The sequence below is a fragment of the Arachis stenosperma genome, chromosome 3 (genome assembly GCF_014773155.1).
Source record: "Arachis stenosperma cultivar V10309 chromosome 3, arast.V10309.gnm1.PFL2, whole genome shotgun sequence".
Taxonomy (NCBI): domain Eukaryota; kingdom Viridiplantae; phylum Streptophyta; class Magnoliopsida; order Fabales; family Fabaceae; genus Arachis; species Arachis stenosperma.
The window spans coordinates 2,617,125-2,645,077 of NC_080379.1; the positions used below are offsets into that span (position 1 = coordinate 2,617,125).

General features: G+C 34.7%; 6 protein-coding genes across 6 annotated transcripts; 5 read left to right on the forward strand and 1 right to left on the reverse strand.

Annotated features, from left to right (window-relative positions):
- On the forward strand, positions 1-2,565 carry LOC130968419 (PGR5-like protein 1A, chloroplastic). The gene is made up of 7 exons (XM_057893679.1): positions 1-310; positions 519-581; positions 663-749; positions 1,099-1,330; positions 1,578-1,651; positions 1,758-1,856; positions 1,973-2,565. The coding sequence occupies exons 1-7, from the start codon at positions 116-118 to the stop codon at positions 2,051-2,053; spliced, it is 831 nt and encodes a 276-aa protein (XP_057749662.1). The 5' UTR covers positions 1-115; the 3' UTR covers positions 2,054-2,565.
- A 1,142-nt stretch (positions 2,566-3,707) lies between these two features.
- On the reverse strand, positions 3,708-6,158 carry LOC130968420 (uncharacterized). Its single transcript, XM_057893680.1, has 4 exons — positions 5,694-6,158; positions 5,264-5,367; positions 4,023-4,152; positions 3,708-3,901 (listed from the first exon to the last, which is right to left on the reverse strand). The coding sequence occupies exons 1-4, from the start codon at positions 5,802-5,804 to the stop codon at positions 3,863-3,865; spliced, it is 384 nt and encodes a 127-aa protein (XP_057749663.1). The 5' UTR covers positions 5,805-6,158; the 3' UTR covers positions 3,708-3,862.
- Positions 6,159-6,471: 313 nt separating this feature from the next.
- On the forward strand, positions 6,472-10,111 carry LOC130970289 (oxysterol-binding protein-related protein 3C). The gene is made up of 10 exons (XM_057896326.1): positions 6,472-6,720; positions 7,253-7,346; positions 7,518-7,634; positions 7,719-7,791; positions 8,036-8,154; positions 8,359-8,480; positions 8,572-8,748; positions 8,985-9,129; positions 9,297-9,475; positions 9,683-10,111. The coding sequence occupies exons 1-10, from the start codon at positions 6,623-6,625 to the stop codon at positions 9,927-9,929; spliced, it is 1,371 nt and encodes a 456-aa protein (XP_057752309.1). The 5' UTR covers positions 6,472-6,622; the 3' UTR covers positions 9,930-10,111.
- A 2,017-nt stretch (positions 10,112-12,128) lies between these two features.
- On the forward strand, positions 12,129-16,887 carry LOC130966464 (telomere repeat-binding protein 2-like). The gene is made up of 10 exons (XM_057891276.1): positions 12,129-12,326; positions 13,225-13,349; positions 13,436-14,276; positions 14,387-14,551; positions 14,697-14,750; positions 14,850-14,929; positions 15,016-15,230; positions 15,362-15,688; positions 15,919-15,982; positions 16,428-16,887. Exons 2-10 carry the CDS (start codon positions 13,269-13,271, stop codon positions 16,629-16,631), a joined length of 2,031 nt encoding a protein of 676 aa, XP_057747259.1. The 5' UTR covers positions 12,129-12,326; positions 13,225-13,268; the 3' UTR covers positions 16,632-16,887.
- A 2,351-nt stretch (positions 16,888-19,238) lies between these two features.
- Positions 19,239-22,553, forward strand: LOC130968905 (scarecrow-like protein 14). Its single transcript, XM_057894400.1, has 2 exons — positions 19,239-19,506; positions 19,969-22,553. Exon 2 carries the CDS (start codon positions 19,974-19,976, stop codon positions 22,308-22,310), a length of 2,337 nt encoding a protein of 778 aa, XP_057750383.1. The 5' UTR covers positions 19,239-19,506; positions 19,969-19,973; the 3' UTR covers positions 22,311-22,553.
- Positions 22,554-23,842: 1,289 nt separating this feature from the next.
- LOC130970816 (scarecrow-like protein 31) lies at positions 23,843-27,565 on the forward strand. The gene is made up of 3 exons (XM_057897011.1): positions 23,843-24,062; positions 24,193-26,579; positions 26,905-27,565. The coding sequence occupies exon 2, from the start codon at positions 24,269-24,271 to the stop codon at positions 26,522-26,524; it is 2,256 nt and encodes a 751-aa protein (XP_057752994.1). The 5' UTR covers positions 23,843-24,062; positions 24,193-24,268; the 3' UTR covers positions 26,525-26,579; positions 26,905-27,565.
- The last annotated feature ends 388 nt before the right edge of the window (positions 27,566-27,953 follow it).

Below are 27,953 nucleotides of genomic sequence, written 5' to 3' on the forward strand. Positions count from 1 at the left end.
GAACCATGAAAGAGAGATATTAAGGCGGCAAAATGTAGAGGGGAAAATGGTGGCCATTCATATTCTCTTTATGTTTTTGTGGTAAAATCAATTTCTCCAAATCAAATCAAAGCATATGGCGAGTACAACCACGCTCTTAGACCTTCAACCATGGAACTACAACTACCACCGCGCCTTCTCCCTCAGGATCTCCTCCAAGATCCACCGTGTCTCCGCCACCTCCGACCACCGCCCCGCCGCTCCTTCCTGCATCTTCGTTGGTCCTCTCGAAACCGCCAACCAAGAAACCCTCGAAGCTCTCTATTCTCAAGTAACACTAATCCTCTTCTATTTCCTAGTGCGTGTTGTCTAAAATTCAGTTTTTTGTTTGAAAGTTTCGTTTTTTAACATCTGTTGATCTGTTTTCTCTTTTAATTATTATTATGCTATTTCCAACCCTAGATAGAAGGGAGCAGGTTCAATATTTATAGGTGATAAGTAAACAATTTTGACATTCACTCTTCCACTTTTCTCAATAGGCACGGGATGCTTATTATAGTGGCGAACCTTTGATAGTTGATGACATGTTTGATAGAGTGGAGGTAGCTTCCTAAACTACTAATTACAAAGTTCTTTTTGTATAGAATATGAACATCCTTAACTGAAATCAATGTTGGAAACAGTTAAAGCTGAGATGGTATCGTTCAAAATCGGTTATCAAGTATCCTCGATGCAGCATCAGGAGGCAATCAGCATATGCTGATGCAGAGGTAATTTCCCCCCAACCCCCATATAGAGTTGGTGATTTCCACTTTTTTGCTCATTGTGTTTCAGAAAGTTCGTGTTGTGTGTGATATGATGTGTTTCTATCGACTGCTTGTAGCTGATACATAATTAGTGGTATATCAAGATAGTTGTGTAGTTAGAATGTTCACAAGCGTTTTCCCCAATAGTTCGGCTAAGCTTGTAGAGCTTATGTAAACGTGAATAGGAGAACTCAACTTGTATACTCTTAAACGCTTACGAGTCAGCTTGAGAGTTTGATAGCCTTGTCCTCTATCTGCCTTTTTTTCCTGGCTTTTCTTCACTAGAATATTGATACGTGTGGTTGTAGGGCAGGAAGATCTGTCTATGGTTTTTGCATTGGCAAGCACATGGACCATGTTCCTTGCATTCGGCAGTTTAGTATGCCTTGGGCCGACATTATACACTGTTGGCATGACTTATCAGAATGCATTCGGTTCGGGATTATCACTTGATAGCCAACCATCTGGTCTAGAACTAACCATGGTGAATAACATATTCATCGTGCTATGTTTTGTAATTGGATACCCAATTGTTTCGGCTTCAGGTGAAATGATTTTGTTAATTTCTATTTTCTGTTCTTCATTTAAAGTCTTAATCTTCAAATTTGCATGCTGAAAATTGTGTAAAATAACAAGCTCTTCTGTTTAGTTCAATTGATCTAATTCCTTTTATCTTTTTAAATTATTCTTATTCTTATTATTATTTTAAACAGAGAAAAATATTCATTCAGATGTTGTGTTGTCACTGTATGTATTTGTATATTACTAAGTTCTAACCACCCTTTCTCACAGTTAAGGTGCTTCAGGGCCTGTGGGTGAATGATTTGGTGGCATTGAAAGGTGCATGTCCAAATTGTGGAGAAGAGGTAATTCCTTATGTGAAATTTTCTTGATTTATTATGTTTCTAAATTCTATCCGGCTAGAGGCACTCACCAAACTCATCCACACTGAGTTAATTCATTTTCCTTCAGGTATTTGCATTTGTGAGAATGGACAGGAATATCGACTCACCACATAGAGCAAATTGTCATGTGTGTGGAAGTATCTTAGAATTCCGCACAAAAGTAGAGGTAGTAAACTAGCAATGTTTAGATTGTTTTTCACTCCTCCAAAATGCAATTCATAAAACTAGACTGCACCCTCCAAAATATGATGCTGCACTTAACTTGACGTCATCCTTTTGCAGCCATCATCAGTCTCAAGATTAGGCAGAAAATGGGTTTATGGGCGGATTTACCTTGTCTCAGCAAGAGGAAGATTTCGATAGCAGAAGCAACTCATGATCTTTTTTCCACCATTTTTGAGTTTCTTTGTTCAATGATTGTGAAAGGGGAGTCTTGGAGCAACGATCGAGTTGTTTCCATATAACCTCAAGGTCACCGGGTTCAAGCTGTGGAAACGGCCATTGATGTAATTATCAGGTTAGGTTGTGTACATCACACCCATTGGGTGTAGTCCTTACCCGGACCTTGCGTTAACGCGGGATGTTTGTGCACCAGGCTATCATTTTTTATCAATGATTGTGTATAGAAAGGATCAGATTACAACCAATTTGTTTCCTATATTTAGTTTTAGGCTAGAACAAGTTTTGCCTGAAATATCATCTTTTACTTTTTTGACAAGGAAGCTGACATGTTAGTGGATGGACAACTAATTCTTTGTTTTGGTTGTGTTAGTGTTATATGCAAGATTTCAAAATTGAATTTCCTTTTCTTTTCTTTTTCTTCTGGATATTATGATATCAGAGAATTAGAGGAATATTGAATTCTGAGACAATAATTTACAGCAGGAAGTCAGGAACTGAAGTCCTATTTATACAGGTTGATCTCTATTTTCTTTGTTTCGTACGAACTCTTGTGATCTAATGAATTTCATGAGGCTGGGTTAGATGCCTACTTTATTTGTTAAAATCATGGGTTTATTTGTGATTCTGGCTGCCAATTGCTGGTTATAATTTTTATTGGTTCTGTAAATTTATAATTCTTACCATTTGTATCCATCTACCTGATTTTATTTCGAGTACGCCTTAAAGCAAAACAGAAAATAGATAAAACAAAGAATAAATATCCTTTTCAGTATCTAATTATTTCGTTATTTATCCAAAAGACGAAGTGTTCTCCAACAATTTTAAAATACCTAATTAGTTTGCAACCACCAAAATTTCTGATCAAATTGGTCATTATAATTGATCACAAAACGGTTACCTGCTGGTTGGTACGAGATTTATGTAAGTTGAAAACTCAAGTGCAGTCGATTTCACGTGAAGTTGATAGCCGAGAACTGTTAGATGAAAATTTAGTCAAATCAGTCAAATCATCTAACGGGTTTTAGTTATTAACTTCACGTGAAGTCAACTAAACCTTTATGTAAAAATAGTTCATGAAAATAGAAAGTAATAAACCCCTCAAATTGGAACAAGAGTAATCTATGAAATTTGTTTTACAAACAAAATGAACGTTTTAGTGAGAGTTCATTTAGGCTAAGTGCAACCAATTAGCCTATAGTACTTATTAAGTCATTTTTTAACCTTAAAAAAGGGTTATGCCAGGCCATAGCAAGATTTTACACCTTAATGATGAGATGATCTATGTCATACAAACTTATCTCAGAGGAATAAGTACATGGCTTGCTAGGATTAAACATTACTGCTATTATTTTGAACTTATATCTTCATTCCTTTCCAAAATTGAAAAACTGGAAAACTTGGATTGAAAAAAAAAAAAAAACCTCTCCACTAATGCTAATGCTACACCAAGGATAAATGGTCCTTCAGAATTTCGTGGTAAGTAACTTATTTCACAGTTCAACAAACACAGTTTTGTGTTCTGCAATCCAAAATTCGCTGCAACAAGAGGTGTCATTATAAATTAATAGAAGAAACAGCTATTCACCATGGAAAGCAGAAGCTAATGTTCATAATCTGCAAAAATCAGTAACATTCTACACTCAAGTAAAGCAAATAACTGCAATACAAAAGATCTTCCTCATTTTTGTGTGCAACTACCGGCAGTCATGTAATCAAGTAAATCTCTTAGCCGTGTTGGAGATATTTGCAAATATTCCAATGCCCAAACCATCAGAAGTGTGCCAAACTGTAAACTAAAGTCCAGGAAAGCTGCACAAATGTTAAATGCGAAGTCAGATTATACATTACCGAACTGTAAAAGATCTCTCTTCTTTTTGTTAAGTATAATTTTGTTACTCTTGACAGAACAATGACAGACATAGTAAATTACCAGGAAAAGGGTTGTAGATGCAAAAAGCCCCTCTTGGAGGAGGGCTCCATGGCCACCAAACTCTTCCTCATCAACCTTCAATATTATTGCATAATAGCCATATATGAACGAAGTTGACAACACTAAGAAACTGCAACAAAATGAAAACATAGCATCAACATAAAATACATTTTTTTGTAAATAGTGTTAATCGGAAGATCACATCATACTGTAAGTCACATAAAAGTGCAATGATAGATTTAATAATATAAATCAAGCCTTAGAAATAACTGAAACGAAAGATAATTTAATTCAGTCATATAACATTGTCAGAATCAAGCCTGTAAACTTTCACATAAGTAAGTTTAAAAAAGTCATCAAATCTTCTGCTACATGAGCATATAATATATTATACATGATTGTATAAAATATCAATGATGATTTCGGCTGCAAAAGCTTGAAGATCTTTGTATCTTGCCTCATTATTGAATTTATTTCAACAGAATACTAGATTTTTTCTAGGAGTTAACATATACTAAACCTTGTTACACTAGATGGGAAGGAATGGCTCCATGAATCAGATAACGATGTTTTAATTCTTTTATATGTTAAAAGTATAATAGAAAATTTGCAATTAATAGTACATTGAATTCATAAAATGAAAACAAAGTATTGATATAACATCAACAACAGGGCAACTATTTTCTAAGCAGCAACCTCCTTATTTATAGACTTTATCTTGCTGCTGCTGTGAACAATAAACATGGGCAATTTCCCAAGTGGCCATCTTCTTATTTAGAGTAACAGCCACATATCAATATGAATAGCATCCATGATCCATCATTGAGCTTAATTTATGCAAATCTCAATAACTTTTGATGTTTTAATAGGTCAAAATCTCTTGTGCCCTAGACTAGTCTCAACTCTACAAGGTTATTCACTTTCAATGTTCTCCATAATCAATTAATCAATGGTAGAATCTCATCCGCTCATATCTCCTTTTCTCCAGTATGTACTTCCTTGTCATGTAAATGTTGGAGATTGAACTTAATCCTAAACTATATAATCATGATCATACATTCTCAATAAAATTTTGTCAGTAGTATGTTTTTTTTTTCAGATAAGATGTTTCAAGATTTATGCATTGGCAGGCACAGAGCAATCACAATTCATGAATTCACTTATACAATATCGCAACTGAATATACAAATTCAATGGTAAATACAAGATGGACACACAAATGGAGGGAGGAAAAAACTTACAGGATAAACCATATTCCTCCAACCAAAGGTATGGCACCCCAAATTAATCCACATACAAGGCCAATGACTTGTCTAATCCAGTGCAACACGTCTCCCAATTGATCCTACAGAAAACAAAACATGCTGTTAACATGATGAGATCAACTCAACTACATAAAAGAGTATGATAAAAGAAGATTCAATATGGTTGTTAACCAAGGACTCTATTAATTGTTAAATAATGTGTGAACATATTATCCTTGTTTAGACCAATTTTTCAGTAGGTAAATTATTTCACTTTACTATATACAAAAATAGTCCTTTATTTTAAGCCAATTACATGGAAAAATCTAAACTGGGACTAGGAATGGATCTACACAAGCTGAAAGGGGGAAAGAAAGCAAAACCAACAAATACAAAAGATCGTCAATGAACGAATTGAAGTACAAACCTTGTCCCATGAAGCTTCCGGATCAAACAATTTAGCGAATTTAGAAGGTGAAAGGTGACCATTCTGGTGCTGCTGTTGATGATTCAGCTTAGCGGATTTACCTTCCTTCATAGTGAGAAATTAACAATTTTCACCGATTGGAATTAAAATTAGGAGCAACTGAGTAGTGCGTATCAGCTAATTCGTGTAAAGTTCGGGTTTTTGAACCGAAATTGCGAATCCAAGGGCCAATGATTAGGTTTAGTAATTGGAATGGAAGGAAGCACAAAAAGAGAAGAAGGTGACAGAAGGTTAGGGTTTTGGAATACAAGAAAAACAGAAAAGAACGTGAGTGAGGGTGGAAGAATTTAAAAATTGAAAAAGTTTGGAATTTGATCTGATTCAATGGCACCAAACCATTAAACTACCCACTTGCTTCTGCTGGCTGCGTTGTATTCTCAGTGACAACAGACACCAAATATTTCTTTATCATAAATTCGTTTATTATTTATTATTTATTTTTTAAATCTATGAACCCTAATAACAAGTATATAATATTTAAATTTGAATTTAAATTTTGCTAAAAATATTTCTAAAAAAAACTAACTTCTCTACTAAATTTTACTGAAAAAGGAAATTTAAAATCTTTTACTTTTTAGTATCATTGAATAAGTTAAATCTTTTGAAGTAAAAAGGTAATTTTTCTAAATTTCTAAAGTATGGTCTAGTTCAGGATTGAATTCAATTTTACTTTTAAAAAATTTACTATTCGTTTGAATTCCAAAATTCCGATCATTAAATTTAAATTTATATATAGTATCCATATATGACTCTTTCTGTTTCTGATCTCCATCCACTGTTTCACTTTGATTTCACTTCAGCTCGGAAGAAGGACCCATTTCTTCCAATTCATCTTTCTTTCCGAACTAGGGTTAGGGTTTTAGTGAGAAATGGGTAGCCCGAAGAAGAACGAAAGCAAGGGCTTTTTTGCCTCCGTATCTTCTAGCTTCTCCGTTTTCAGCAACGCTATGCACCGATCCGTCAATGGGTACTTCCATCATCACTCATTCCTTCAATACTCCTCAAAGCTATAGACTTTACTCACTTAATTGCATCGCTTAATTCTCTTATGCTTACCAGATTTCTGCATACGCACATGCTAGGATTGTTCATGTGATTTGAACTATTTAGGTTCCCGTATTAGTATTGCTGCAATGCTTCATATAGTTGGTAGTACATAAGTGTTCTAATAGGATAAAGAATTCACTTTTTCAACTAAAAGCATGAGATTTTATTTGTTTTGACTTACTTTGCCACATGGTTCTTACATGATTAAAACGGCTAGGTGAAAGAAACTTGGCTGAATTCACTCTCTGTGCTTTGTAGCTCTTAGCTCCATACCAGATAAACTACTGTATGCTGCTTTGAAGAATTTTTGTGCATCATTATGATGGATTATGAATTATGTAGTATAAATAGTCAAAGATAAGTCAGATGAAGTTCCATCTGTGATATAATCCTATATGTGTGTCAATTTCCTAACTCCTAAGCCTATTTATATGATTTACCTTTGGTTCTAGACTTTTGGGATATGAAGGTGTAGAAGTCATAAATCCAGAGGGAGGTAAAGAAGATGCAGAGGAAGAAGCTCAGAGGGGAAGATGGAAGCAGGAGGTGTTTATTTCCTTTTTCTTTTTAGAAAGATATTTAAGTTATTTTCTGACCCCTTGTTCAGGCGTTTAAAATCCTTTTGGCAGTTACCCTTTACCTAAGGTAAATTGTTTGTGTGCTTGTTGTCTGAACATTATTATTCATGTTCCCTCTCTTTGGCTTGTGAATTTATAGGATAGAGATAGTTATTGGAAGATGATGCAGAAATATATTGGCGCAGATGTAACATCAATGGTGACACTACCAGTTATTATCTTTGAGCCAATGACTATGCTTCAGAAAATGGCAGAGGTCTGATAACTAGGAGATGTTGGTTATTATTATTTATGTATTTTGTAATGCCAATTGATTGGGTTTTTATATCGCACGACCTAGTTGATGGAGTACTCCTACTTGTTGGATCGGGCTGATGAATCAGAGGATCCATACATGCGGTTGGTATATGCATGTAAGTTCTTATTCCCCTTCTATTCCTCTTTTTCATGTACCCCTTTTCGAACTTAGAGATATAGTATTAGAAAGGAATCAGTGGCATAGAAGAGACATTTGAAGCATTCAAAATTTCAAACTACTTGTACTCAATTATTTGCATGACTGACTTCCAATTCAATTTGTTCTTCTTCTTGTATTAGAATAACTATGATCCTATCTCTAATTACACTTCACTCTTGTGATACATGTAATCATGTCAGCATCATGGGCTATATCTGTGTACTTTGCGTACCAGCGAACATGGAAGCCTTTCAATCCAATCCTTGGAGAGACTTATGAATTGGCTAACCATGGTGGAATTACATTTCTTGCAGAACAGGTATCCATCCAATATGGGATTCTCATCGGAGCTCTCTAATTCAGATTGTTGTACATCACTCTCTCTCAAAATATGTTTTGTATGACAGCATTTGCAAGAAGTTTAACCACTCCTGTTTGATGTCAAAATGAATGAATATTAAGGATATTGTTAATGTCTTTTTTTCTCTTTTGGTATATATAAGTTCTTTAATTTAAATTTCAGGTGAGTCATCATCCCCCAATGAGTGCTGGGCATGCTGAGAATGACCATTTTGCATATGATGTGACTTCAAAGTTAAAAACAAAGTTTTTGGGAAATTCTGTTGATGTTTATCCTGTTGGAAGGTAATCATCATGAGATTTAATTTGTTGGTACTTTGTTATGTTGTCGTTTGTTGTTTAAGAAGGAACTAGTTTTGTGGATTATTGTTTGCAGAACACGAGTGACCCTCAAGAGAGATGGTGTTGTCTTAGATTTGGTGCCTCCACCTACAAAGGTTAACAACTTGATATTTGGTCGGACTTGGGTTGATTCACCCGGGGAAATGATAATGACAAATTTAACAACGGGAGACAAAGCTGTACTGTACTTTCAACCCTGTGGTTGGTTTGGGTCTGTAACATATCCCTCGCTACTGTTTGAAAAATTAAACATATCCCTCACTACCATTAACTTACAATTTATGCATATGATCATTTGAAGATAATTGAGTAAAGTTTGTTTCCTCCTTCATCTATTTATGACTTCTATATTTCTTCATTCATCTGTGTAAGTAGCTACTATTGTCAGCACATACAACCATTGTTATGTACCTGATTTAGCTCTACCTGTTTCCTGATCTGCTGCAGTGCTGGTCGCTATGAAGTTGATGGATATATTTACAATTCTTCTGAGGAGCCTAAAATATTAATGACTGGGAAATGGAATGAATCACTGAGTTGCCAACCTTGTGACCCAGAAGGAGAGCCTCTACCAAACACGGAAATGAAAGAGGTGGTTTTTCTTTTCCGTGATAAACCATGACTTATTTATGCATATCTGTTGAGGAGATGCACATATCCTTATGGCCTTGTTTCTGGTACTAAAAATATAACAATGCTGCTATGAAGAAGGCTGATACTTCACCATTGTCATTGCCATTTCCTCTCTAATTAATGCAGGTTTGGCATGTTGCTGATGTTCCACCAAATGATAAATTCCAGTACACACATTTTGCCCACAAAATAAACAGCTTTGACACCGCCCCCAAAAAGTTGCTGGCATCAGACTCTCGTTTACGCCCAGATAGATATGCACTTGAGTTGGGTGATCTGTCGAAAGCTGGAACAGAGAAAACCAGGTTTCTCACCCTCTATGTTCTTGCTTTTTCTGTCACCCTTATGTCCAAACACATTGCAAAGTATTCCAAAAGCAATACAATTATTAATTTAAGAGTTTAATATGATCTATGTTTTCTTCTATGCTTATTGTTGAGATATTGAAATTATTGAGCCGAGGTAGATGCAAATTCCATTCTTTTATTCATGTTGCTTTTGTTCTTTTCCAGCTTGGAGGAGAGGCAGCGAGCTGAAAAGAGAACCCGAGAAGCAAACGGGCATAACTTCACACCAAGATGGTTTGATCTAACTGAAGAGGTGACAACAACTCCATGGGGAGAATTGGAAATCTACCAGTATAATGGTAAATATTCCGAACACCGGGCTTCTATCGATAACTCTGGCAGCATTGATAATGTTGATGTTAAATCAACTGAATTCAATCCATGGCAATATGGTAACTTGTCCACAGAGTGAACAAGTTCCAAATCGCTTTTGGTTCTTGGATGCTACCAAAGTTGTTGTAACTTCCTCTTGATACATGGAAGAAATCATGAGTATTTTGGTTTTCTTGTTGGCTTGTGTACATTGTATCTTAAGTTCTGTTCTGCCTTAACTGAACTTAATATTTTAATTGAGATATAGAGTTTTAATTGTGATATAGTGTTTTAAATGGAGCCTTATTTGTGATTACTTGTATATACTCAGCCTAATTTGTGAGCATAATTTTCACTCGTGGCCTATTCCTATCATTAAAACTAAAACATGCAAGATATTGAAGGATTCTCAATTTGAATCAATATAATTATAAATTAGCTGAGCTGTTTTCAAGAGAATTATTTAAATGAGATAGTCAATTAATCATCTATCTTAATCAGTTAAAGCACTTTAAATTCTTTTGATGAGATAAGCAAAAGAGACATCCACTTGAGGGATTCAAAAGGAGGTTACTTTTTCAACAAGTTATTCATAATGCTCAATGATGATTCCAATTGGTAACCTTTTCACCTTTACCATTTCTCTATTCGGGCTACAAACAATTTAATCATCATGGATCACATACTTTAGGTGGTGTTTGTTTTCAAAGATTAAAACTAAGATTGGAAAACTAAGACTCAGGATTGTATTTGGTAGCCAGAAACTGGAAGTCGAACCGAAACTTTAATAATATTTGTTTTAATAACTAAGGATATTTTAATAAATATTCTTATTTTATATATGTATTATCTTAAATCGAATAGAATATTAAAACATAACTCAATCCTGTATATTTTACACCAAATATAATACAGAAATTATGTAACCAAATTATGTAACTAATTCAACGAGTGCTTTTTTAGATCACAAACTTTTATGATATCCCTTAAATTGTTTTTTGAATTGAGTTAGATCTATTCAATTGTAATACGATTAAGATAAGTTGGTGTTGTCTGTTATGTATGTTCCTTATGTATAGTATATAAATATAAATTCTTTGAATCTCAGATCTGTAACTAGCTTAATAACATAATATATCATCATCAGATAGAGACAAAAATGTAAAGCTTTTCCAGCTTTATTTCTAGGGTTAGAAATGGATTCGGATTCCTTTTCGGCTTGCAATTATAATTACGAAGTGGCCAAATCTACAATCTCTCTCAAAAAAAAAAAAAAAAAAAAAAAAGCTTTATTTGGTTAAACTTGATTATTATTTCTCACTTAACATGAAATTTATATAACAAATAGTAGGCAACTTAGATCTTGTCATAGTTCGTTGTAGATAGCTAGGCAACGATGCCTACAAAGATGTCACAAAAAGGACTTGGCTTATTATTATTCAATATTCATCATCACATGTTCATGTGGTTCGTTATATATATAGCTCAATAGTATGTTCCATGTGTAAATTACTAAATTCTCCACATTAAAATAGAAGTTGCAAAAATATATAATGATAAAGACAATATATATTTACCAACCAGTTATATTTCAAATGACATAATCTTTCCATACTCACTTACAAGTCGCAGATTCAAGTTTTTCCAAAGAATATATATTTATTTGGAGAAAACATAACGATAATATAATGGATGACGATTTAAAAGTGAGCAACAGGTACACCTGCGGTTAGCACTCACCTCACCACACATTATTGGATTAAATTAAAATAGTTACACGGTTTGAGATTGAATGTGATTGCTTTGCATGTTTATGCTTATTATGCTTTCACTCTCTCTCACATTGGTCCCCTCTCCACACTGCATCCAGGACCATGCTTCTATCTCTTTTCTAATCCAAACATTTTGTATTTTCAGCTTCATTAAACTATGTAAAAAACATAAAATATCAGAAGAATTAATCACATACATATATTTGTCTATATTATTCCTCCAAATTATTTTACATGATTTTGTAAAAATGGGTAAAAAATTTTATATGAATTTGGAATTGATTTTTTATACCATGGCCAATTAGGTAAAATACATATATAGACTTACCCATTTTTACAATTACAAAAAGTAAATACATGTTGACACCTATTGATACCTGATACATTATAGACATTAATTTCTGTTTTTTTAACCATCAAAATAATTGAATGTTTTGATGAGTGTACTGGATCAAAATGACCGACTGAGCCGGTTGCATGGGTCACTGGTATAAAACCTTGGAGGGTTTAAGTAAAGGTTCCGTGTACCATGGTTTTTGACAGGGTTTTTGGTTTTTCTGATTCCTGAATTCTTCTTTTAAAAAAAAAAACAAACAAATTTTCCTGGAAAATTTACAGAGAAATGGATGTTTTTTAGCTTTGGCTTCTCCGTTCTCACATTTGCCTTAAAATTCATAACACGTTGCCGGAATTTCGCTTTTCTGAGCAGCAAACTGTAACAAGAGGTGAGACCACGTGTTCCGTTTCATCAACTTCTTTGTTCTTTACGCTAAGTTTTCAGTGCTTTTCAACTCTTGTGTATCACGTTGTCTGAGTGAGGGTTTTCATGCTTCCATGATTTTATCTTTTCTCTCTTTTCTGGAACTTAATGTAATGGCTTAAGCCTTAAGCTGTTTGGATTTGATGAGTGGAATTGGTTATTCAATGAGATCTATCGTGTATCATCTGTGATCTATATTGTATTCTGAATTCCGGTTGCTTCTGTGCTAGTGAACTTGTCTTTCTTGTTCGTTGATAATTTATCACCATAATTGTTTTCAGAAACTCTTGCTGAGTTGCTGTATTTGTTTTATTTATAGTTTGAGCTGAATTTAACAGTTGAATCTTGAGTTACTTTGTATTTCATTTAAATATGTTTTTATGCCATATCCTCTGTGCTGTGCGCGTGATTATCACATTTGAACGAGTGATTATGGACATGTATTATGTATATATATTTTTTGTTCGCCTTTACGTCAAGGGAATTGGATCCAGCTTCCGGTGAAACTTTATCAGTTGGCTTCATTTGAAATAGAGGATTCAGAATATTATTAAATTGGAGTTTCCTTGCATTAAAAGTTTCAGCTATGAGTGATTCTTTTTGAAATGGTGTTTGGCTGAATCTAATTCCTTGCTAATGGAAAAATGATGTCGATTTTGTTTGTAAATATTGATATCTTCCTACCTTTTATTTATTTATTTTAATTTAGTGTTTGTAACTGGTACACTGTAACACATCTGAGCCTTTACTTGTGACTTAGAGTGTATACTGTTAAGTATTGAGGTGTGATGAAGAGCCAAAGAGGTCAAGTAATATGAAGATTGTGCATTTATTTGATGATATCAATATTTTCTGGATTACAGGTTTCTTGCGTTTGATCAATCCATTTTGGCATGGTTCCTGAAATATGGTGCTGCAGAAGAGGTTAGACTATGGATTTAATGGCTACGAAGCACCAGCTGTTCCACGAGCTACCCGAACAACTAGAGTAAATATATTCTGCTTCTCATTTGGGATACTCTCTTTTAATTTATTAAAACCATCCATATAATTATATTTCAAAATATTTTCTAGAGGAGAACCAAATTTCAAAGAAGAGTCCAAGATGATCAAATGTGTGCCATTGATTTATTGGCCACCCTAGCAGGTAAATTCTTTTTCCAAGATAAAGGGAATCCAACCATGCCTAGTGATGCATCAACAGATAAGGATCAGCATGGATTTGTTGAAGGGTGCCAAGATTCAGACAAACCTCTCAAAGATGAGCTTTTTTACAAACAAAGTTTTGACAACAACCACTTCCCTCACTTTTCTTCACAAACAAACAAACAAAATTGCCCATTGAATGAACTCCAAAATCACGAAATTGATGTCCATTTAGGCAATGCTTCTGTAATAATAAGTTCCTGTAGCTCAGAAAGGCTAGTTTCTGAGAAATTATTGGATGCCAAATGCCCTAACAAAATGAAAAATTTTACTAGCAAAGACATATTAGGTTCTTCTGGTCATCCAGTGGTTAATTGTTGTAAATTAGATGGTGAAAGTAAAACTAATAAACTAAAGGATAAGCTGCATAAGCTTGAGAAGGTTTCAATTGATCTTGGGACTAAGATGTGTGGTTTTGAGGATCCACCAACTGAAAAGCCTCCTACACGGATCAGTTTAGGTAGCAAAGCCAAGTTGTCTAAGTATGTTGACATATTTTCCTATAGCTCATTGCCCAAAGGCTGTGACAATGTGTCAGCAGTTAGAAGAGATGATGACGAAAACTTTTCTGGGTCCACTCACCCTTGTACAAAAACGAAGTCCTTTATGCCAGTGACTGGTATACATGGTAGAAGACTAAGGAAATTATTGAGTTGTAAATACAGCAAAATTGCTCAGGAGTTGAAGAATGATACACTTGCTAGCAGTGGTGAGTCATTATTTATGGTATGAAATTACTGAGCTCTTCTTTCTTTAACTTTCATGCTTCTTTGTATGTTTACTAATCTGGATTTTCAACTGGAAACATGTTAATTTTAGATGAAACTTTGAAGCCAACTTACTCTAGTAAGAAGAACTACTATAAACGCCAAAGATCTCAGATGAATATTCCTTTCAAAAAGCGGAAGCAGTTTCATTGTAGCTCTGTTTCAAATTCCAGTGGATTTATCAGAAGTGCTGACATTTATTATTCACCTGAGAGTGGTAGGAATCAAGATTCCTCTCCAAGGATGCATGAAGCTTTTAATCTAAATGTCTTCCTGCTATTCAAACTGCTTTTTGTTTTTTATCAGCAATGAAGTACGTTGGGATTATATTTTCTAAATAGATTCCAAAATCTTTTGCGCAGACTGTGGAATACCAGTCTTGGAATCCCCACTAGGATGTAGAAGAGGTGATCCTGGTATGAGAAGATTCTTACATGATTCTTTATGCATTCTGATTTGATTTTGTATAAGACTACAAAGGGGTTCTTACATGTAGATTTTTTTCTTTCAACCAGTGAATATTAGGATCAAGTCATTTACAGTCCCAGAGCTTTTTATTGAGATTCCAGAAACTGCTACCGTAGGATCCTTGAAGGTGTAATATCATAAATTTCATTTACATGCTTTGTCATAACATAAGTCATTCTGATTTTTTTTCCACACAACTTTATTCTGCTGCAGCGGACAGTTATGGATGCAGTAACTACTGTGCTTGGAGGTGGATTACATGTTGGTGTCGTTCTTCAAGGAAAGAAAGTTAGAGATGACAGTAAAACTCTACTTCAAGCTGGAATATCCCATGATAACCAGTTGGATGCTTTGGGTTTCACATTGGAGCCTAATGTTTCACAAAGGCTACCACCTCTACATGCTTCAACATCGCATTCTCTAATAAGGTAATCCATAACTAACAAAGTATATTATCTAGCATCATTAGCATGGTTTTCTGTAATTATTATACATAGTTTTGTTCTACAAAATTTTATTGTTGAATTTCACATCTAAAATTTTAAATATGATAATTCAGGTATCCTTCCAATCCAGCTGTAACTCATCAGAGGACTCGAGGTATTTCTGACATGTTAATTGATCATCAAGTAACCAGTTTAGGTAACCATGTTGAAAGTGAGCATGATTCAGCACCTTCTCTAATCAACAAAGCTAAGGAGAAGAGTACCGTAGATTCTAAACCACTGATTTCTTTTCCTGAAATGAGTAAGGATGAAAAAGTTATGATACCTGTGGTCCAGAAGTCAAAGCCATCTGAGATTTTGCAGCGGCGAATTCGTCGGCCTTTTTCAGTTGATGAAGTGGAGGCACTGATTCAATCAGTTGAGAAACTGGGAACTGGAAGGTAAGATTTAAGTTTGTTAAATTATTATAATGGGGTCTTCACATATACATTGATAAGTAACTAATTAAGGCCAACAGAAAATAATTAGTTCCTAATACCTATTCTATTTGTTTGCAATAATGAAATAAAAGTGCACGGAATTTTCTGGCTTCTTTCTTTTAAATGAGTATATGTTTAGATATTTCCTCTGACAATCCCTTATATATTTGTATACTTTTTGTTACAATCAGGTGGCGCGATGTTAAATGTCATGCTTTCGGTAACGTGGACCATCGGACATATGTGGATTTAAAGGTAAAAAAAACTGTTTGTGACTTCTTCTGCACGGCAACTACACTAGCTTTTTTATGTTGTGTTGATTCGAAAAGGTTTATTTCTTGCTTCTTCATCTTTGAAGTTTGAACTTCTTTGTCAAGGGTTAGATAGTTGAATTCTAGGATGATAGACAGGATACTTTTGGTATGACTTATCTTGAACAAATTGAATTTGTTCTATAAATACTTGATTATCTGTGATAATAATTTAATATAGTGATGGGTCAGAAATAAATAAATAAGCAAACAAGAGTTTAATTTCTATGAATTGTCGGAATAAAAAACGGACATTTAATTAGGTGGTCAAGAACATAAAAATGGCAAACTTCCAAACCCGATATCTAAAAAGAACCACAGCAGCAATACCTTGTTGGATGTGAATATAAAGTCTTTTATATTGTGAGTGCATTTCTGGGATTGAGCAGGATAAATGGAAAACACTGGTGCACACGGCAGGAATATCCCCTCGGCAAAGACGGGGAGAGCCTGTTCCCCAAGATCTTTTGGACAGGGTCCTAAAAGCACAAACATATTGGTCCCAGCACCAAACTAAGCAACATCACAAAACTAACCTCTTAGATCAAGGGTTGCCAATAGGACCTGGCTATGTACATGGGATAACTGCATAGGTTGCTGTCTAAATTTCATTGAGCTGTCATTTAGTTTTGTAATTATAATAAATATCCTTGTTCAAAGTTTATTATGTAAGTTAATGATGCAATAGATAGCTGGTTAACACAATTCTTATGATGTCAATGTTACTGTAAATATATTTAAGTTGCTTGTTATGTGAGTGTGTTTTTTACCACTTGACATTGAAATCTATGTGGAAGTGTAATTACTAATTAGATAAGTACGTGGTGTATTATTATTATTATTATTATTATTATTTTGGACAGTGGTAGTTTCATTTCATGTGTGTTGAAAATATTTCATGTGCCATTGACTCGTTGAAAATAAGAGAGAGCTTATCTTAAAATTTCAATGTATGAATTAATTAAAGTGAATTTTATGATGTTTATAATTTGGTATCTATTTTTTGTTTAATTTATTTTTTATAATAAATTTTAAATATTCATAATTATTTATTTTTATATTTTTAAAATTAAATATTAATTTTTATTTTTTTTTAATAAGTTAGAGAAACACCTTTAGATACAATAACAATCATCATTCATTAAATGGAGAACACTGGCATAATAAAATTCCATCAAGATTCGAATCTTAGTGGCCTGATCCAAATCAATCATTAATTCATTATTGTTGTTGGATCGCTCTATTTTAAAATATGGTCTAATCGAATTTTAGAATTGTTTATGTCTGTCTGTAGACACATGCAGAGGACATTACCACAGAGGATCAAAGTCACACTCCCTAATACAATGAAGTATGAACCCCATCAATATTTAGTGGTTATTAGACATTCTTTCAAGATTTGACATGTGATGCCTGTTTTATATTGAACCTTATATTCTTAACCTTAAAAGAAAAAAAAAAAAAAGAAAGGAAAAGAAGGAAAGTGATGGCTGTTTTATATTTTCTTATGTTAGTCGCACTTTTTCATTAGAAATAAGTTAATTACATAACTATCCCCTATTAATATACTTTCAAAAGTTACTACTATTAGAAATAGGTTACTTTCATGGTTAATTATGTCACATACAACTTGGTGCCTATCATTGTCAATTTGTCATGTATGAAGGGTTGATCCACTTAATTATAGCACTAATTATGTTAATAAGTAGGTTGTAGTATTCAAACTTATCATCTATGTAGAGTCTAGAACGTTACCTGGGTCAATGTCATGCTTGAAACCTAATGGAGCATGTTTTCCGTAAACTAATCATCATCCTGTTGTTGAGGTTAGGCAATGGTGGAAATATTTCATTATATGATTGGACCCCAACCATTGACCACCTATAACTAAAAAATTCTTAGATTTAAATTTCTAATTTGAAACTTCAAGAAATTGTAGATATCTATAACTCATGCCCTTGAACTTACGTAACCCAGTGGTTAAATTTCAGTGAATAATTCCTTACACCGATACTCTCAAATCATAATCTGCGCAAAGTGTCAATAAAACAATTATCTTAATTTTGTAGAGAACTTTGAAAGTTGATTGATGCGAACTCCACAACGGACATTCATGAGAAAAAGAAAACAATTATAGTAATAAATTATTCATAAAAGTATTAAAAAAATTTAATATCAATATAAATATCTTATGACAGGGAAGCTTCAACCAACAAATCCATATTACAATTTAAACATTTCTTATATTCTAATCTTAGTGTCTTAGTATGAATCATTGTCAGAGATGATGTTAGTTCTAAAGTCGAAAGTGATTATTCATATGAATATATTTTCATATAAAAAAAATATTTATTAATTTAATATATTTTAATTAAATTATTTAATGTAAAATATATAATGTCTTAATTATTATCTCTATATCAAGACATATTTTGTGCGAGTTGTCATTCCATTTCAATACAAATCATAAATTATTCCAGGCAGAATTGCCAACCCTTATCTTACTGATCACGTTATTTTATTTTAATTGTCAGAAAATTCTAGCAAGCATTCCTTTTTTGAGGGAAACTAACAAAAAAATGCCTCATTTAGCTAACTTCATGTCTAACCAAAATGGTTGGGACTTGAGAGAATGTGTGGCTAAGGATCAACTATGGCATGATGCATGCATATTGTATTGTATTTGCATAATTTATGAAATATTAGGTCACCGATGAATTAGATGATTTTATAATTAATTATTCATGTAAATTTCTTTTATTAAAATATTAAATAACTTAAATTTAAAAATAAATAATAAATCACAAAGTATAATTTTTTCCACATATTTTTTTTTTAACTACCAATTGCAAAATTATTCTTTTAATAATTTTAAATTAGTCTCATTTATCTATTTAAATAATTGTTAATGTTCAAATCCAAAACAACAATTTAATAATTAATTATAAATTTTTAAATAAAACTTAAACTATAAAAAATTATTTTTTTGTCAAACAACTAATGTTAAATATATATTAAAATTAGTTATTGATTTAAAATATATATTAAATAATTAATTTTAAAAATGATTTTTAGTATTTTTATTTGTGGAAAATGGAAATACGGTAAAAAAAAAAAAAAAATTCACAATAGTTTATCCACATAAGCGGTTGCAGTAAAGTGAGTGAGTGACAACAAACGTGATGAAGATGAGAATTTCTAGTTTTTAAGATTCTCTGTCTCTGACCATAGTGTGACTTGTTGTTGCCACCGTTTCACAATTCCCTCGTTTCATTTTCTTAACCATTTCTCTACCTCCTTCTCTCTTCTATATTCTGCATCTCTTTCTTTTTCATATTCCGCTAACTATATCCAATTATTTTATTTATTATTTTAAAAAAAACTGGAAGAAAAAAGGAACAACCCTCTTCTGCTGCTGCTGTGCTGCATGTTGTTAATCTCAAGCTCCTTACTTGTTGTGATAATCAGGTTTGCTTACTCAACAATTTGTCTATTTTTTCCTCAATTTCATTTTTTGTACGCATGAATCACGCGGCTCTAGCTCCTAGGGTTCTAAAGTTTCCCTCTTCAGCTTGTTGTAATACATGCATGTAAGGTTTTGATGTGAGCTGTGTTGTAATTATCTGCCCATCAATAAATCCTTGTCTTTTTCATGGCATTCTGCTTCTGCCCTAGCTACATTTGATTTTCCATGGAATATAGTATATATTAACATCTTATATTATTGTGGGAAGGTAGCTATTTAAACCTGAAAGGGGATTAAATGTTAATTGTTTAAATTTAATTTTGATTTAGGACAGGATACTATGGCCTTGTTTTGTTTGGTTCATGTAGCCATGCAATGTTTAGTAGTTGTTGTTGTAGTGGTGGGTGACACATAACTACACTTTTGATTAATAATATTGATGGAAGAGGTGAATTTTCTTTCAGATTTCATGCCTTTGAAAATGGATCCTAATTTCAACTCCAGTTTCCTCAATGGATTTAGATTCAACCAAGTTCCCACTATCCCCAATGTAGAGGAACAGTGCCCTGATCCTGTAAATGGGTTGGAAACCATGAACTTTGGATTCATGAATGACCCTTTTCTTCTTCCACCTGATCAAAACAATTCTCAAAATCCTACTTCTTCTATTTCCACCATTACTACTGCAGATGAAGATTCTCCCTTGGATGACACCGATTTCTCTGCAACCGTACTACGATATATAAACCAGATGCTTATGGAAGAGGACATGGAGGAGAAGCCTTGTATGTTCCATGATTCATTGGCTTTACAAGCTGCTGAGAAATCATTGTATGATGCCATTGGTGGGACATACCCTCATCTTCCTCCTCATCCTCTTCCTCCTTCCATACAGCATCAAGCTCAAAACTACCACAATGTTGAAAGCCCTGATGATAGCCTCTCTAGTAACTTCAGTAGTTATAGTAGCAGCCTCAGCACCATTAGTACTGGCAACTTGGTTGAGTCACATTGGAGCAACTTTGACCCTTCAGAGTATAAGCCTTCTATACTGCAAACTTCCTTTCCTGCTGACTTTGTTTTTCAGGCGAATTCAAACCCCGGCACACAGTCTTCCACGAACAATAGAAATAGCTTTACTACAGCCAACAATGGTGGTGGATTGTTGGGGAGTTCAGGTGCTGGATTTTTGGATTCATCATTTCTGAGCAAAAGTGAGTCCATGCTGCAGTTTAAGAGGGGAATGGAGGAAGCCAGTAAGTTTCTTCCTAAGGGGAATCCGCTGGTTATTGACTTGGAGAATAGCACCTTTAACCCTTCTTTTCAAAAGGCTCCTCAGTATGTGGACATTAAGGAGGAGAGAGATGAAAGGGAGTATTTTTCTGGTGAGTCAAAAGGGAGAAAGAATCACGAGCGGGAAGATCAAGTGGAATTACAAGATGGGAGGAGCAACAAACAGTCTGCGATTTACAGGGAAGACAGTGAGCTATCAGAATTGTTTGATAAAATACTGCTCGACACAGGGTGTGGAAAAGAGGCACCTCCCAGATGCATTTGTGACGAAGACAAACCTAATGGGCAAGACAAGAATGTGCAGCAAAAGGAAGAAACAAACAAGTTTAGCAGTGGAAAGAATCGTGTTAAGAAACAAGGTAATAAAAAGGGAGTTGTTGATCTGAGGACCCTATTGGTTCTGTGCGCACAAGCTGTTTCATCTGATGATCATTCAACTGCTAATGAGTTATTGAAGCAGATTAGACAGCACTCTTCACGTCTAGGTGATGGGTCTCAGAGGCTGGCACATTGTTTTGCAAATGCCCTTGAAGCACGCTTGGCCGGCTCTGGCACCCAGCTATACACTTCTCTGACTTCCAAAAGAAAATCTGCTGCAGATATGGTGAAAGCATATCAAATGTTTATATCAGCCTGCCCATTCAAGAAGCTTGCTATCATTTTTGCTAACCATACAATTCTGAACCTAGCCAAGCCCAAGAAAGTGGAAACTCTTCATATTGTTGATTTTGGTATCCGTTACGGCTTCCAGTGGCCTGCCCTTATTTTTCGTCTATCAAATAGACTTGGTGGTCCTCCCAAGCTGCGCATAACAGGGATCGAGCTTCCACAACCAGGTTTCAGGCCAGCAGAGAGAGTCCAGGAGACAGGGCGTCGCCTAGCTAAGTATTGTGAACGCTTTAATGTTCCTTTTGAGTTCAATGCTATTGCACAGAAATGGGAAACCATCAAAATTGAGGACCTGAAGATAAAGGAAAATGAACTTCTTGCAGTGAATTGTATGGTTCGGTTTAAGAATCTACTTGATGAGACTGTTGTGTTGAATAGTCCCAGGGATGCTGTCTTGAAATTAATTAGGAAGGCCAATCCTAATATATTTATACACGCTACTGTCAATGGGAACTACAATGCCCCATTCTTTGTGACACGGTTCCGGGAGGCTCTTTTTCATTACTCTACATTGTTCGATGTGCTTGACACCAATGTTGATCGCGAAGATCCAATGAGGTTGATGTTTGAGGAGGAGTTCTTTGGCAGGGAGGTAGTGAATATTATAGCTTGTGAGGGTTCTGAGAGGGTTGAGCGACCCGAAACATACAAGCAATGGCAGGTTCGGAATACAAGGGCAGGGTTTAGGCAACTCCCCTTGGATGACCACCTCATTCACAAACTAAGATGTAAACTGAAAGATGTGTACCATGGTGATTTCATGCTTGATGTGGATGGCAACTACATGCTTCAAGGTTGGAAGGGCCGAATCATTTATGCTTCCTCTTGTTGGATACCAGCATAGGTGTGAACATTTGACTATGTTCTCCATAGTTAGGAGTAGTACTTGAAGAGTTTGTAGGAGTCATTGTCATTTTAGGATTCTGGTAAAATCTAACATGGAGATATCATAAAGTTTCCATGGTTGTAGGAGACATTGTTAAATGGTGTAGCATAGTTTCAGTAATAAGAATACCTTGCACTTGGCTGTATGTATAAGTATAATACAATTAATATTAATGCTACCTGAATGACTTATAAATATGCATATTCGTTGTGAATTTTTCTGAGCTAACATGATATTAATGTAGAAAGCATTCTGAATTGTTGGATTTACAGCTTCCTGAAAATGTAGAAATCATTCTGAACAGGATTGCTCAGTAACATGATGAATTATTATGGTTGGCTCTGATTGTAGGAACTAGGATGGGATGTCTTAGCTGAAATAAGATTAATGATTTTCTGATAATAGATGTACAACACACGTTGTGATTCTAGGCCAATTTTAACCGTGCTCTTTATTATTATTCTTAGGGAGCAAAAAATTAATTAACAAATAAGAGCTAGACAGATAATGAAAGAGTAACAGTAGTTAAGTTTGCTAACTTCAAATAAATATAAACAATAATGGAGTCAAGATGGTTCTCATTTCTTTACTAACACAACTTATTTGTCAAAACAAATAGTAAAATAATAATAACAATATATTCAACCATTAATAATAAACTCACAATTAAACAGCAAGCAAGTGCCTTTGAAAATTATTAGTCTTCTGTTATAGGCATTTAAGTGAAAACATAGAAAATTAGAAATAGAAAATTCAAAGAAGTATGAATGATAGAGACTTGGCTTAGTCCCTAGAACAACACGTGATGGATGAAGAAAGTCTCAGCTTGGCAACCAAGTAACCCATCTTGTTCCCCCACCCTCACATGACGCTTTATGGCGTTGAATCAAGTTGTCTATATCCTACTTATTCAATGTTTGTTTCTAGAAAGTTTTTTTTGGTCCCTAAACATTTTGTAGAAAATTCATATACATGTCTATATTTGTTCCCTTCCATCTTTGAGGAATTTTTGGATTAGAAATAATATATTAGGAAAGATAAACTTGAAAAAATGGAACAATATCTAGAGATCTGTCTATTGGATTTTTGTTTGAAAAAAAAATTGTGCCTATTTTTATAATGAAAAAATAGTGTCCGTGTATGTTGATTGAAAATAGAAACATGGACAAGAAATATTGGAGACCAACATAGTAAAAAAAAATTGAGATTTTACTATAATTGACTAAAATCCTCTTTTTTTTTTTAAATAGAATTGTTTGTTTGCTCTTTTGTAATTAATTAAAAGAAATGTAATGTGATAATGTTTATTTTCATCTGTTGATGAGTTGAGCAGGTGGTAGTCAACTAGTCATTAGTCAAACATTTGAAGATGCTACTAACTGAAGTGACATAATATCACCCAACTCATACAATGCACCTTAATAAGTGCCTCTCCACTTTTGAACACAATATATACCACTCAACTTCTCCGAAGGTTCCTGCTGTTAATAGTTAATAGTTAATGTTCTCCATCCAATGTTTCTTCTTTCGATTGGTCCAACCTATATAATATTATATATGTTGATAATTGTTAAGATATGCTCTTAATTAGTCAAAATAGCTGGCTGCTATGTACCTTTATATATAACATCATCTCACCCAACCTACCCTTTTACCTTAAGCCAGGGATTCCTACAAATTTTCTGTCTTTGCAACTTCCCTTAATTGGTGGTCAGTAACTTACTTGCTTTATACAATTTTATTATTATGATATAATGAATCAAGAAAGAATCTTATGTAATATTTTCATGGCTTCATTCATATAGTCTATAAATTCATTTGATTCTTGTTTCTTGACCAGAATAAGCTATTAGGGTGTGGGTGTTGGTGATTTTGATTGTTGTTTCTCAAATCTCAACCAACATAGCTACCAATCCATGGATCCAAATTATCCTATAGGCGGCAGTGATGATTTCATGAACAGCTTCCAAATTGGTGAAGATGGCACCATAATATTCTCTGATGATCAAAATCAGTTTTATTATGATGCCAACCAACACCTTGATCCTCTTTACCAGCATGTTGCAGACCAACTTTTTGATGAATTTCCTCAGTACACAAGCCATGTGGAAGAAGCTGCAGCTGCTCCTGTTGCCTCCACCGCGGTGGATCCTTCCGTTGAGGACGCTGATTTCTCAGAAACAGCAAAGTTTATAACACAAGTTCTCATGGAAGAGGGCGTTGAACAAAGGCCATTCTATGACCCTTTCAGCTTGAATGCCACTGAGCAATCCTTCTATGATGCTCTTAACGATGTTCTCATAGACAACATCAACATGCCACTCTCCCCCAATGAACACCCTCTTGATGTTCATCATCAAGGTGGAACAACCAGCAGCAGCAGCAGCGGCAGCAACAGTGGCAACAACAACGACAATCAAAACAATAACAACCCTGTTGATGAGAACTCTAGCGAGTTTCTGAAGCCTTCTGTTTCTCCTGATACCTTTACCTCTGGTGATCATCCTTTTCAGTTTAACTCCCATGCCATTTCTCAACATGACTCGAATGCTTCCTATGTTACTAATTTTGGTGTGTATGATGTGGATACTTCTTTTACCAAGCTGTTGGCTCAAAATATTTTCAGCGAGTCAGATTCTGTCTCCCAGTTCAGGAGAGGCTTAGAGGAAGCTAGCAAGTTTCTTCCTCCGGGACCTCAGCTTGTGACTGGTTTTGAGACCACACCGGCTGTCGCGGTGCCTATAGACGAACTAAAGGGAGATAAAGCCGTTGGGTTAAAGGGCAGAAAGAATCATGAACGTGAAGAATGGAGTGATGATACAGAAGAAGGGAGGAGTAACAAGCATTCGGCAACTAGCAGTGTAGTTGATGAGAGTGAATTATCTGAAATGTTTGATAAAGTATTGCTTAGTATTGGTGCCCCAATGTGCTTTCCAGTAAACAATGAAGTAGAGAAAGCTTCTAATCCCTCAACCTCTAATGGAGGGAAGGGTCGTCCTAAGAGACAAGGGAAGAAGAAAGAAACCATTGATTTGAGGACCCTTTTGGTTCTGTGTGCACAAGCTGTATCTGCTTGTGACAACAGGACTGCCACTGAGCTTCTCAAGCAAATTAGGCAGCATTCGACTCCCTCTGGGGATGCAACGCAAAGAACGGCTCATTACTTCGCCAATGGCCTTGAAGCACGCTTGCATGGTAATGGCACTGGAACACAAGGATTCTACACCTATGTCAGCACCAAGAGGCTAAGTGCTGCTGAGTTTTTGAAAGCTTACAAGGTGTTCATGAGTGCCTGCCCTTTTTCGAAGTTTGCAAATTTCTTTGCAAACAAAATGATAATGAAAGCAGCTCAAAATGCAGAAACACTTCACATCATTGATTTTGGTATCTTATATGGTTTCCAGTGGCCAATTCTGATTAAGTTCCTCTCAGACAGAGAAACTGGACCCCTCAAGAAGCTGAAGATCACAGGAATAGAGTTTCCCCAACCTGGTTTCCGTCCTGCAGAAAGACTTCACGAGACTGGTCGTCGTCTTGCTAACTACTGCGAGCGTTTCAAGGTTCCCTTTGAGTATAATGCCATAGCATCAAGGAACTGGGAAACCATCCAGGTTGAAGACTTTAAAATTGAGAGCAATGAATTTCTTGCTGTGAACTGTCATAAGAGGTTTGAGAATTTGATGGATGAAACAATTGAAGTGAACAGTCCTAGAGATGCAGTGTTGCAGTTGATCAAGAAGATAAATCCGGATATTTTTGTTCAGGCCATTGTTAATGGATCTTATAATGCACCTTTCTTTGCCACACGTTTCAGGGAGGCACTGTTCCATTTTTCTGCAATTTATGACATGTGTGACGCTGTCATCCCCCGTGACAATGAGAAGAGAATGAAGATTGAGAGAGAGATTATAGGCCGGGAGGTTTTGAATGTTGTGGCGTGCGAAGGTTTTGAAAGGATTGATAGGCCTGAGACATACAAGCAATGGCAGGCTAGGAATACAAGGGCTGGTTTCAAGCAGCTTCCCTTGAATGAGGAGCTAATGGCCAAATTTTCAGCCAAGTTAAAGGAATGGTACCACAAAGACTTTGTCTTCGATGAGGATGGCAACTGGATGCTTCAAGGTTGGAAGGGCCGCGTCTTATACGCTTCCACTTGTTGGGTGCCTGCATAGTGAGTTGCCACTGTTCTCTTGGTCTTGTTCCGGAACTCATCCTAGACTCTTTAAGGTATGATTCCAAGAATCAGTCCTAAGATTTTACTCCATCCATTTTTGTAGGTTGTTTTCAAGGTTGGTTAGAAAAATACTAGAGCGCTATAAACTTTGATAGAATTTGGTTGCCAGAGTGATATTGATGCGATTTGATGATTAACTCCTGGATTAATAAGGGGATTTTGCTGTGTTTTATTCAACAACTATCATGATTTTTGTCAAAGAATGCAGCAAGATTTCATCCTTTGAGTTATAGTCCTACTAGGCACTTTATCTAGTTTAGTTATTCCAGCTTTTATGTTGTAATGGTGAAGCTTATTTTGCTCTTAAAATTGTTACAGGTTCTGGTAATCCTGGTTTGGTCTATTAGCTTAACCTTGAGGTATTGTGACTATTATTCATCCAAGCTTTGCACAAAAAGCTACTCTGTATAATTAATGGCTGCACTTCCTTTGTAGAATTGAGACTCATCAATATAATGTAATGAAGCTCTGTAATGATATTTGAGGAGGGTATAGCAGAGTCAGAAAGCCCTTTAAGCATGTTAGAGCTAAAATATTTGCAATGAGAACATTCTGAGATATTTTCTCTCTGACCATTTTATTAGGTACTTAGCATTTTCTGGAAGACAATTTATCCACTGAATTGACAGCATGTGATTGGTTCTTGTTTGTTGGTTCCGTGTTTTGAAAGTCAGTTTTAAATGCAGCAACTTGTCTGAAACTTTAAATTAGATACAACCGAAAACGGAGTTTGTGAACCTTAATCACATGCTGATGAACAATCTTTTGATATCTTCCTCTGAAGAGCTACTAATGGATTGAGTGTTGTCTAAGATAGCATGCTTGCTTATTTAAGTGCCAACATAAGTGATATAACCTACAACATTATCACTTTTGTATTCAGGTATGGTTAAACAAGAATGTTATTTGTATACTAAAATCAGTTATCATACATTTATGTATACTTTAATTTATTTTTAGTATATATTTTATATTTTAATATGTATTCTATATTGATAGCTGCTTTTAGTGTACATCTAACATGACTGTATATTAAATTAAGCAAAAGTATTATTTGTACATTAAAATCAATCACCGTGTATTTGTATGTATATATTATTTAACTCGTTTTCAATGTATATTTTATAATCCAACATATATTTTTACACTAATAACTGATTTTAGTATTTAATTTTAATGTATATCTAATATGATTGTAAATTATGAATGTACTAAATTTTGTTTTGGGTCAATGAGTCACTAACCGTGTGATGAGTTAGCACGTCCATGCCATGTTGTAAGAGTTAACTTATGAAGTACAGATATTTTGCTGAGTTGTTGTATCCACGTGTCTTGAACACGATACTCATCAACACTCATACAACATG